We start from the raw sequence: 12055 nt of genomic DNA on the forward strand, positions 1-12055 counted from the left end.
TTTTCACTCTTAAATGATGATTTCAGAACTAAATTTAAATGTCAGATCTGATTGGTAATCAGACCCTGGATCATGCTTTGATTTCTGCAAACTTGAAGGAAAATGTCAGGGATCTCATCTTTGGACTCTTAATTTGTTTCATAATAGAGCTTTCATTAAGCAGAAATCAGCCTTTTTGTGACCACGTTGCTGACTCTGATCAGCATTCAGTTCAAAATTAGCTGTAATGGTGGATGATTGAAGCTAAACACCCAAAAAGGCTCACGAGGCTATCCGTAGCAAATGATGTATTAACTTAATAACATGTGCATTTGCAAAATGTTCTTCAAATTAAAAAATAATCAATGTTTTCTGGTACAGAAAATTCTCTTTACTAGGGACAGGGGACACTTTACAACTAAGTTATTTCCATTTAGCCATCTTGAAGATCCACAGCTCATTTTCCCCCACTGATTTCTGAAGTCAAACATATTACTTAAATCTATGCTGATTTAATTTCTCATGTTATATGTAGAACTGTCATGTGCTTTGCTTCAAAGCATAGAGTAAAAACTCACCTTGCTTAGTATCAATGTGATTGGTTTTGCTACTGCTACATTATTACTCAAAAAATTCTTATTATCAATGAAAATCTGATTGCCGTTCGCATCAATAGAATGTTTCACTCTGGTGCCTCAGCACTAACAATGAACAATATATATGCAAAGTAAATCATTTACCAGTTCATAAAGTGAAAAAGTTTATTTGTAAAAGATAATATTTCAATTTATTTCTGAATAGCATCAGAGTGCTAAACCTCAGGTAAAAGGGATAATATTGATGTGACTGAAAGGCTTATTAGCTCTCAAGTACTCTAATGCTCTAGAATCAATTGCACCTCATCTACCTGTACAGATATTTGAAATTCAGCTGAATGTGGAAAGAAAAAAACTCTTAAAGTTTTGAACTACAACAAAATTTTATCTCACATTAACCAGTGAGGTGACTAACTTTTACTTTTTCTATGAAGCTAGCATTTTAGAGCTGGAAAAATTAAAATACGTGCTGATAATTATCACCGATCATCAGCATTCCAGAAACCATCGTTACCTACATGTACTGTAGTGATTTCATCATGAATGAGTTCAGCATGATTAAAAGCAAGATGAAAAAAAGGTCAGATGGATTTGATTGTTTGATTAACAAACCTATTTTAATCACAGTCCAAGGAGGCATCTTCTGAGTCATGGTTGAAAGATTGTCCCCTTTTACCTGATTCACGGCAATGGTTTGCTTCCTTAAATATTTCCTTTTACCTTCTTTGGGTACTTGCAAATCATTATATTTCTATAACCTTAATGCTTCTCAATTTCTACTGCCAATGGGCAAAGTTTCTCTTTATTTACCACCTACACACTTGATGCTTAGAAACATCTCTATTCAATCTCCTCTTAACTGTCTCTGCTTCTCCAATCCATCTGCAGATTCTTCAACATCCATCATCCAGAACTCTTCTCTGCACCAACTTCTAAAGCCTTTCTTTCTGGGTTATTAGATAACTTATTCCAGTAGTTGCAAAATCAATTATCTGACTGTGAATTGACATGACTTCCCAGATTCTAAACTAGAAGCCTCCTACAAAGAATCACATCCCTCTTACAAATCCCTCTCAGCATCCCATTTTGTTGAACTATCTTCCCACATTCTAACAAATTGTCCATATTGTTCTGTGGCTGCATGGCTTTTAGAATTTCATCTTTTATCTTCTATAATCTTTCCACTTCCTTCCTATCAAAGCATTAAGATTCATGTCCCACCTGTACATTTTTCCCCACTAACTCTGCCCCTATGAAGTACATCACCAGCCTCCTCAATATTATCCAATATTATCGTGTGTAAATTTTGATAATGTTCCCGTACATTCAAGTTTGAGTTTAAATCATTAACATATATCATGAAATACAGATGATCTGGTATTGATGCCAAGGAACATCATGGACCAACTGTCCCAAATCCAGGATAAAATCAAACATTGATACTATCCTTAAGCAAAATCGATATGTGTCTTCACCACCATGAGCTTCAACCTGGTTGTTTTTATGTGGTAGCATCCACGAACTAAGGAGAATTTATTTATTGTAGCCAAAACCTCTGTATCTTCTCTTATTTTGTCCAATAACTGGAGTAACATCTCATCCAGACCTGGTAACATTTATCCATTCTATCCTACACAGTTCCTCCTTTGCTGCAATGAAGAAGACAAAACCTTAATGAATTTAAATCAATTTCTTATCAAACATAAACATGTATACACTATTTTGGAATTTCAGGATAAACCTTAGAATCTAATAAGGTTTTTGATTAATTAGAAATGAGAAAAAAGAAGAAACTAAAGGGAGTAAACAGAAGCAGCACATGCAGAAGTGAATATATCGCTTTTTAAACATTTATTTCAGTTATTATTTATTTCAGCATCACAGGGAGCAATTTAGAACATATCAAGCAAGGGTTAGACCATAAATTGCCACAGCATTCCAATCCAACAAATACAGTTACAAATACAACACCATTCTGACACAAGATGAGATTTTAGCTCTGACCATATCCTTTCTCAGTGAACAAGTGCGGAAGCTGTACAGGCCTTACTTTGCATTTAGTAACAGAAAAGGCTCTCTGCTCCAGATTGTCTAGCTATTCATTTTGACACTGTAAGGCTATTTCAGATAGATTTTTTGTCTCATTGACCAAGCCTTCACAATAGCACATAAGGATTGTAATATTTAATAATAAATCTCTAAACAATTTGTAACCCTGGAGGTATCATGAATAAAGCAGTTTAGATAATTGGAACAAACTAGATTCAGCTATGAATTACGAGAGCACAAATATTTCCCATATCCAACCAGACATCCAGGAAATGAACACTCCAGAGTTAAAGCTGTCTGGTTAAAAAAAAGACTCTAGGACTTCTATCAAATTAGATATTTCTTTTATTCGAATGGCATCAGGATTCACAGCTCCAACCCGGACGTCTTGGGAAGGAGAAATGGGCAATCCTTGGATGATAGAGTTTGGGAGGATGCCTGGATCCTGTACCCACTCAATGCCAACCTGTAGCAGACATAAAGAAATTCAATTTAAAACAGTTTACAGAGCATGTGTTACACCAGTTAACTTAAGATGCATCAGATCATCCTCCTTCTTCAAGGACCACAAGCAGAAAATAAAATTCTTTTACGAAAAATTACACTGGATCCTAAAGGGAAAAAAAACTATTGACAGATGGAATTAAAAAGGCAAAAGCACTATTCTCTAATTCATTGTGAATATATATTGTAGTCTGCCATTGCAATCTAACAAATGGAAGAACTGGTTCCCTCAATTGATAATATAATGATATTAAAATCTCTGATATAAATGATGCACAAATCCCCATGGTAATTTCACTCTGCTTGGCATGAGAAGTTGTAACTATTTTGTAATATCCAATACAATCAGTTTGGGTTTCTTCACTTAAATAAATTTTCACTGTCTAGTTATTAGCAGTAATATTCAAAACATCATATCAGTTTAATGACAAATTACAGAAAATAGACTTACATGCTAAATTGGCAATATGGATTAGTACAATGCTCGTTCTGATACTACGAAGGCAGATTGAATGAGACTTTCTGATTGTGAAACAAAGTTAGAATTTAGAAATAATAATATTTGGCATTGGTTCCTGATTGATGTTTCCTTTGTATTGCTAAGAAACACATTGAACCCCACACTGCGATGTATTCAAAGTCAGAGCTTACAATTAACTCTTGAATAGCAACACTAATAATGGTTGACATGTTTTGCCTTTGAGTATAAATCACATCATTATTGCCATGGTGAGAGAAAACCTAAAATAGGCACAACAAAACATTATAGAAGTTTAATTACTGTTACTAATTACACTTTTAAAGACAGACAAACAGAAGCTGATAGGAACAGCAATCAAAAGGTCAATTTCATATTTTGCTTTGTTTGGTGTAAGAGAAATGACTGCACTGTGCTATCAAGCAAAGTAAGAAAGTAACACCAGCCTGCACCAACCCTGACATGCCCTGCACAGATTTATACTGAACCAATCACATATCTCCGTAGGCTACTAAGAAATTACATAATTGTTTCAGAGACCAGTATCCTGCTTACAAACTGATTAGCTGCAAAGAGACCTTGGTTCAATAAAGAGCACTCCTTTTAATTCTAGACTAAATTAAATTATGTGGTAGCCTTCTCTGGAGTGTCCATGTGAAATATGAATATCCACATTTAAGCATGATAGCTGATAAAATGTTTATTAAAATTTGCATACATAAAATATGGAAAAATCCAGATAGTTATCAGTCAACAGCATTTATTCATGAATGTGTAACATCAATGGCTTCAACAATTTGAGAAAACCTTCCATGTACTGATCTAAAAAAAAGCACAGTAAGTTTCCATGAACATAACAATTTTGGTTGAAAAGCAATAAAAATCTGAAGAATAATTTTAGCCATAGATTTTTCAGATCAGTACACTCCTCACACCAAAGATTTTTATAAAAAATATGCACATATTTTCTAGAGAAACACCTTTTTCTCATGACTATTACACTGCTTAATATTTTCCCTTCCCATTTAACAAATACATTTGCCCATTCAACACTTACAAAGTCAATCACAAGATTTGTAGATACTATTTAAAAATAACAGTAACAAGATGTATGCAGCATATAATTCTGTAATGGTCTACCAAACTGTCAAGTGTTCTTGATTTTGTGGGCAAACATGAGACAGATATCATATTATTATATTAGTAGAATTTCCACAAGCTTCAAGTACTTTTTTCTCCAAATATATTAACCACAATTAAATAGTATCAGCAAACACTAGTTTCATTGAAGAAGTGTGGCATTTGATGGATTAGCGCTAGTTTCAGTGAGAGAAAGTCTTTATTCATCTATACTTCTTTGATAATCCCCATATCATCGACCTATTTGTTAAGCTGATCTGCCATTATTGTGCAGTAAAATGGTTTTTAAACACATTATCCACATCATGGCATTCATGATGACAATAGCTTCTTTTCAGGATTTATAATTCCATTCCTCCGCTTTAATTACCTAACTCTTTATGTAAAACTTAATCAAAGACTCCTGAGATAATTATGCCCTTTGCTCCATTGTTACTCCGGACCAAAAACAGTGCAAAGTTCTCTCAAACCACAGAGACAGAGTAACAAGTTTAATTTGTTGACCAGTGCCTGTTTATTCAATCTTTAATATCTCTTCCCTAACAATGAAATTGGTAATTTCATATATGTTTAATAAACCAAATAGCAATCACAATGTAAGTAAACATCTCTGGAATAAGATCATCAGTATACAGATTGAGGTAACTCCTTAAATTTCAGCAGATGAAATTAAATCCTTAATTTCAACTGAGGATAATGGATAGGGTTATTGCAGGTTTAACAGATTTATAAATTACTTGTAAAAAGGATACTGTCCATTTTAATTGCCTTACTCCATGGTAATTACTTCTTCTGCAATGTGAAACTTTGAAAACTTTCACTTGTGGGCGTTATAGTTCGCACAATTTCTTCAAGATATATTTTTAGAATATACCTATAATTGCTAATATCTTCAAGCTTCCATTATGCATTGCAAAAAAGTATTAAAGTTTTCATTAGACTGCTAAAATTTAACTCCCAATAAATTAGAGAGAACAATGAAGGGTAACATTGTTGTACTAACCTCGTGAATTCTTGCCAAAATTATTCTTAGCATTATCACCAAGGTTCTCTGTGGCAGGTGAACCTCTTCCTCGTTCAGTTCCAAGGTTGGATTGACTCCCAGATGAAGATTTTGCCAGATGGCGGCTACCTGTAATATTACCAGTGAGCCAATGGTTAGCAGGTGCAACACAATAATCAGAGTTCATAGAGGATATAAATAGTAATTTACAGTCAATTAAATAATTTTTAGCAATGAGGTAGACAATGGACATTTTAATCAAGCAGCATATATTATGCATATCTATAACATTAACAGTAAGTGCTAGATACTCATAAGTTTAGGCAGTATCTTGTTCAAAGAGATACAGAATTTATATTTCAAATCCATACACTTATAACACCAGAAGATTTTCTCTCCAGATAACATCTGATTGACTAATTATTTCCAGCATTTCAGATTTCCAGCACCTGTAATTTGTGGTTTTCCATTTGTATACAGATAGGTTATTTTCTAGATGTAAAACTTTCTCAAAATGTTTTCCAAGACTTTTCATGTTCTTCATTAAGACAAGTGAGTTGTTTTAAAGCTCATGAACAAATCTAAAGACATCAATTATGTCTTTGGGATGACAGCCAAGAGCTTGTCTCAACAAAGCCCATCAACCTAACTAGGTATCCTTATCAGTAGAACAATCTGAATAATGCCCGTAAAATCAACTGTAAAGCCCTGGGAAAGGGTTCACGGCTAATGTAATGGTTTTCTGTAGCTACAGTGTTCGGGTTAAGACTAGAGATAACGGGGTCTTTAGAATGTGCACTGGCCAATGAGGGGAAATGTTTTTCTTATGTGCCCGAGAGAACGGACTTTTCACGGGCTTTTGGTTTGGGAGAAGATGCCAGAATGGGGAAATCGTAGACTGCAGGACTGAGCGGACATGGAATAAGGTCGGGAGTCAATGACAGCTGGGAGAAATTGATGAACGAACAGAAGTAAAAACAGTGAGCTCCAACAAGCGCATTAGACTGTTTCATTAAAATGGGCCCTTCTTCGTTTTGTTTTCTTTAATAACCTTGTAGTCAATTTAAGAATTATAAAACTCAATCGTTTAATTGCATATTGTATACTGTTTGTTATTTCTTGGCACTGGTTTGTAACAGGGGAACACATAATTTCTCACAAGATTTCTCAAGTTTGGCCGGGCCAGAAACTGTCTCCCCGTATATTAATGAAGCTGGCCGAACCTGAGGGTTACACAACTTTCTGACGAGATATCACATTCCATTTTGGCATTCTACTATTACTGTTCTACTTGTTAGTAATTTTGTATTATTTGCAATTACGTGAGATTCATTAACTTCAAATGTTTGCCCACTAATAAGTCAAAGGAATATTTCTGCAGCAGAAGTCTGGAACAAAATTGGACACCTCATTCTAAAATTCATGCAAGCATAATAGTTTGAATATCCATACCTCTGTGTCACAGAATTCCATTATACTATTGCTAATACTACTCCTTATTAAGCAGTTTATTTCATCTGATAATGGTAAAATATATTACTTCAGCTGTAATATTCCCAAAATACTGTTTGACACCAAAAGATTTGCAACATACTGAATAAGAATAATGCTGAATATTTAACCTATCACTATTGTTTCTTCATGTAATGATAAATTAGTTAAATGTATAAATATGTAACCTCATGAAATCTTGATTTGTGTCAGTGGTTACAAGAAATTATCATAAATATCAGGCAGAAAATATCTATTAAGATTCAGCCCAGTAACATTCCTGCTTTGGTGAAACTTGATTATAGTTTCTCCAGAGTTAATCAAAGCTACACAAGATTAGAAGAGCGTTAACAAGGCAGGGAGAGAGAAGGGAGAGGACACAGTCATTGTGCCTGGTAATCAACTTGCTTAGAGAACAGAAACAAATCATTTGGCCCAATGAACTCTAGAATATATAGGTAGATAACTATCTCCCTCTGCACCCCCCCCCCATTCAGGCCACTGTGTCACCCCTTTCTCTTCTCACCTGACCTGCTCATCACCTCCCTGTGCAGCTCCTCCTTCCCTTTCTCACACAGTCCACTCTCCTATATATCAGATTCTTTCTTCTTCGGTCCTTTACCTCTTCCACCTATCATCTCCCAGCTTCCCACTTCAACACACTCCTCTCCCCTACCCGCCTATCTTCTTCCTCATCTGGCTTCACCGATCACCTACCAGCTTGTACTAGTTCCTTCTCCCCCAAAACTGATGAAGAGTCTTGGCCCAAGTCGTCAACTGTTTACTACTAATAAGTATTTGAGGAAAACATTCAATATGATTATAACAAATGTTTCTCCAATCATCACACACAAAATGCTGGTGGAACGCAGCAGGCCAGGCGGCATCTATAGGGAGAAGCACTATCAACGTTTCGGGCCGAGACCCTTCATCGACAGTGCTCCTCCTTATAGATGCTGCCTGGCCTGCTGCGTTCCACCAGCATTTTGTGGGTGTTGCTTGAATTTCCAGCATCTGCAGAATTCCTCGTGTTTGTTTCTCCAGCCATTTTCACATTTGATCTTACAAACTTATCCTATCATATAAAAGTAATCCCCATGGACTAAATTTCCCTGCTTTCAGTTCCATTAATGTGAAGTAGTATGTAAACTTGACTATCATGAGTGCAAAATTGGAGACAGGATCCAATCAATTAGTTTATCATTTAGCTCTTCAGCTAATTGCAGGTTCACAGATCCTCATTTCAGTAGATTCATGATGTAGATCAAGTTGTTTATTCGTTTTGTCGTTAATACTTAATAGACTAATTAACAAGAGGACTACCATTTGTCCAAAGATTTTCTATTGAATTACCTTTTTTCTAATGAAATCTGCTTGGAATTGAATCCAAGTCAGTGGAGCAATCTATTGTACCTTTCTATTTCCTACCTGATCCATTCTGCTTCCTTCCCTTGTAATTTGTTGAGCTGCCAGCTGAAACTTTGTCATCTTGACTCGACGAACTGCACTCAGATTCACTTTCACTATCACTGGAGACAACTAAAACAGAAGCAAAAGATTAATAGATTTTGTAACTGTGCTGAACTCATTTCTGCAATAAAATGAAAATATGGCAGATATTCAGCAGAAGAGCTTCGGTTCATAATAAAGGAATGTGCAGTGGTTGAAGAATGGTTGAATTGATTAGATGCTAAGGCACAGTTTGGTTAGGTTTGGGATCTTCTCCACAGTTCCAATTGTTATAACGCCATAGAGCAATATATCACAGAAAGAGGCTCTTCTGCCCAAATGGTCCATGCAGACTACAGCAGCCTCCTTATTGATCCTAGTTGCCCCATGTTCAGCCCATAATATTCAAAGCCCTTCCACTCTATGTGCCTATCTAAATGACCCTTAAATGTTGCAAGCGTAGCTGTCCTGACCACTTCTATTGACAACTCATACTACATTCTCACTACCTTCTGTGTAAGGAAATTACCTCTGAGGTTTATTTTAAATCTCTCCCCTCTTATCCAGTATCTGTGCCCTCTAGTTTGGGATTCTCCAACCCTGAGGAAAAGACTATGGCTATCTATCTTATTCATACCCCTCGTGATTTTATAACCTTCCATCAGCTTACCTCTCATTCTCCTACACCCCAAGGAATAAAGGTCAATCATGGTCAAACTTTCCTACAACTCCCATAAATCTCTTCTTGTAATATCCTCATAAATGCCTTCTGCATCCTCTCCAGCTTGAAAATGTCTTTGCTATAATAGGGTGACCAAAACTGTACTTAATACTCCGAGTGCAGCCTCTTCAATGACTTAAACAGTATAATTACAATATAATGTCCTTACTCCTACACTCAATGCCCAGACTAAAGACCAACATGCCTTCTTCACCAACTTGACTACACATATGGCCATTTGCAATGAAATATGCACTTGTACCCCTAGATCCCTCTGTTCCACACACTCACCAGTGCTTTGCCGTTCACTGTACAAGTCCTACAAAATGCATCATCTCACTTATCTAAGTTGAAACCTTTTAGCTATTTCTCTGGCGATCTCCCTAACTGATCAAGATCTGAAAAAGAACCTAGTGCTTTCCTGGCATATATGATGAATAAACTCTTCTCGGGCTTTCAGCTGGGTACAGGTATCGATTATAACCGATGTTTTGATGACAAACTAGACATCATCTTCTTAGCGATGATGCCTAAGCATGTCTAGTCTGATGATATATATAACCCTGTCCTCCATTCCTCCTGATTGGTTAGTCCTCATCCAATCAGATTTCTGCTGTCCCTCCTTATTTACAATTAAATTCCAGCTCTTACTTAGAGCACGATTGTGATCCTATCACCTGTCTTCCTGATATTTTCACTGTTTCTGGAAGGATTGCCAGGATCCTGCCTGAAGAAATACTGGATTAATATCATCCACAAACTCGTAAGGAAGCTCAAATCACGGTTTACGTGGGTCAAAAATGACCTGGGACTCAGAACAGCTGGCATTTACAGGACTCCCATGAATGTGGAGCAGTGTATATTGGCCAGGCAGGGCGCACGATGGAAACCTGCATGAAGGCGTGTAGGAGGAGGTGTAGACGTTTGGGTTACCTGGAGAAATCGGTGGTAGCAGAAAATTGCATTCGCAATGGCCATGGGATTGACTTTGACAGCACAGAACTACTGTGTCTCAACAATGGCTTTTGGGACCGCCTGGTAAAGGAAGCCATTGAAATAAAGCTAGAGAAAAAGAATTTTAACAAAGACAATGGTCTTGAAAAAATTAGATTTAGGTAATTTAAATTTATTGGAAAGTTGGTCAAAAGACATCAAAGTACCTTCAAAAAAAAGATCACGAAAACATGTTATACCTTTCCTTTTCCATATGCTAAAAGCTTGATCTGTCAAGGAAGGTTTGAAAAAAAAAATTAAATAAAATAGGGCTATCAAGAACAAAGTTTTTCAGAGTAAAAAATTTACGAAATTGAAACCAAATTCGTAATGTATGTTTGATAACAGGATTAGATATCTGTTTATTGAATTTAACTAAATCAGCAGGAAGAAAAGAACCAAGAACAGAGAATAGAGAATATCCCTTTACCTCATTGCATTCCAAATTTACCCACTGTGGACACAATGATGAGTCCAAATCTAATTTCCAATACGTTAGGTTACGAATATTATTCGCCCAATAGTAAAATCTAAAGTTAGGTAAAGCTAAACCACCATCTTTTTTGGATTTTTGTAATTGCCTTTTACTTAACCTGGGGTTTTTATTTTGCCACACAAATGAGGAAATTTTTGAATCAATGTTGTCAAAAAAAGATTTAGGAATAAAAATTGGTAAGGCTTGAAATAAATATAAAAATTTCGGTAAAATCATCATTTTAATAGCATTAATCCGACCAACTAATGATAGGAATAAGGGAGACCATCTAGTAGTAAGGTGTTGAATTTGATGAAGCATAGGTAAAAAATTCAGTCTAAATAAATCTTTATATTTCTTGGTAATTTTTATACCTAAATAGATAAAATTATCAGTGACAACTTTAAATGGAATCCTGTCATTCAATAAAGTTTGCGATTTTAAGGGGAATAATTCACTCTTATCTAAGTTTAATTTATAACCAGAAAAACTACCAAATTGAGCCAACAAGGATAAAATAGCGGGAATGGACCTATCAGGATCAGAAATATATAACAGCAAGTCATCAGCATAAAGTGATAATTTGTATAACTTCTCATTACGGGTAATACCAAAAATATTAGAAGATTCACGAATAGCAAAGGCTAAAGGTTCTAAAGCAATATTAAATAATAAAGGACTTAAAGGACAACCTTGTCTCGTACCACGAGATAATTGAAAAAAAGAGGATCTATAATTATTTGTAAGAACAGAAGCAACAGGTTTATAATATATTAATTTAATCCATGATATAAAATTAGGACTAAAATTAAAATTTCTCAATGCATTAAATAAGTATATCCATTCAACTCTATCAAAGGCTTTTTCAGCATCTAATGAGATAACACATTCTGGGACTGTGGGTGATGAAGTATAAATTATATTAATCAATTTTCTAACATTAAAAAAAGAATACCGATTCTTAATGAAACCAGTTTGATCTTCTGAAATAATCTGTGATAGTACCTTCTCTAATCTAATGGCTAAAATTCTTTTACATAAAGTTTTACCATCTTTTCCCAATTCAACTTCAACGGATTTCTCAGATTTGATTTTTACCTTAAATCCTTGTCAGAAGGGATTAGTAGCTTTTATTTATAATATGATTATGAAGATACAACCAGAGATATCTGATAGA

At 35.3% G+C, this 12055-nt stretch overlaps 1 protein-coding gene across 5 annotated transcripts in view; it reads right to left on the minus strand.

The window, feature by feature from the left end:
* Positions 1–2409: 2409 nt before the first annotated feature.
* The window catches only part of LOC132395973 (rab effector Noc2-like), a 234463-nt gene continuing 224817 nt past the window's right edge, over positions 2410–12055 (minus strand). For 3 of the 5 annotated variants that reach the window (XM_059973221.1, XM_059973217.1, XM_059973218.1), the window contains 3 exons: positions 8669–8779; positions 5750–5878; positions 4289–4428 (listed from right to left, as the gene is read on the minus strand). In XM_059973221.1, the coding sequence (XP_059829204.1) occupies positions 4367–4428; positions 5750–5878; positions 8669–8779 (302 nt within the window). In that variant the 3' untranslated portion in view covers positions 4289–4366. Of the gene's footprint in view, positions 3091–4288; positions 4429–5744; positions 5879–8668; positions 8780–12055 lie in introns of those variants that run through there. The other 2 variants (XM_059973219.1, XM_059973220.1) reach the window with 2 other exon arrangements.

This window comes from Hypanus sabinus, chromosome 6 (genome assembly GCF_030144855.1).
Source record: "Hypanus sabinus isolate sHypSab1 chromosome 6, sHypSab1.hap1, whole genome shotgun sequence".
Taxonomy (NCBI): Eukaryota; Metazoa; Chordata; class Chondrichthyes; order Myliobatiformes; family Dasyatidae; genus Hypanus; species Hypanus sabinus.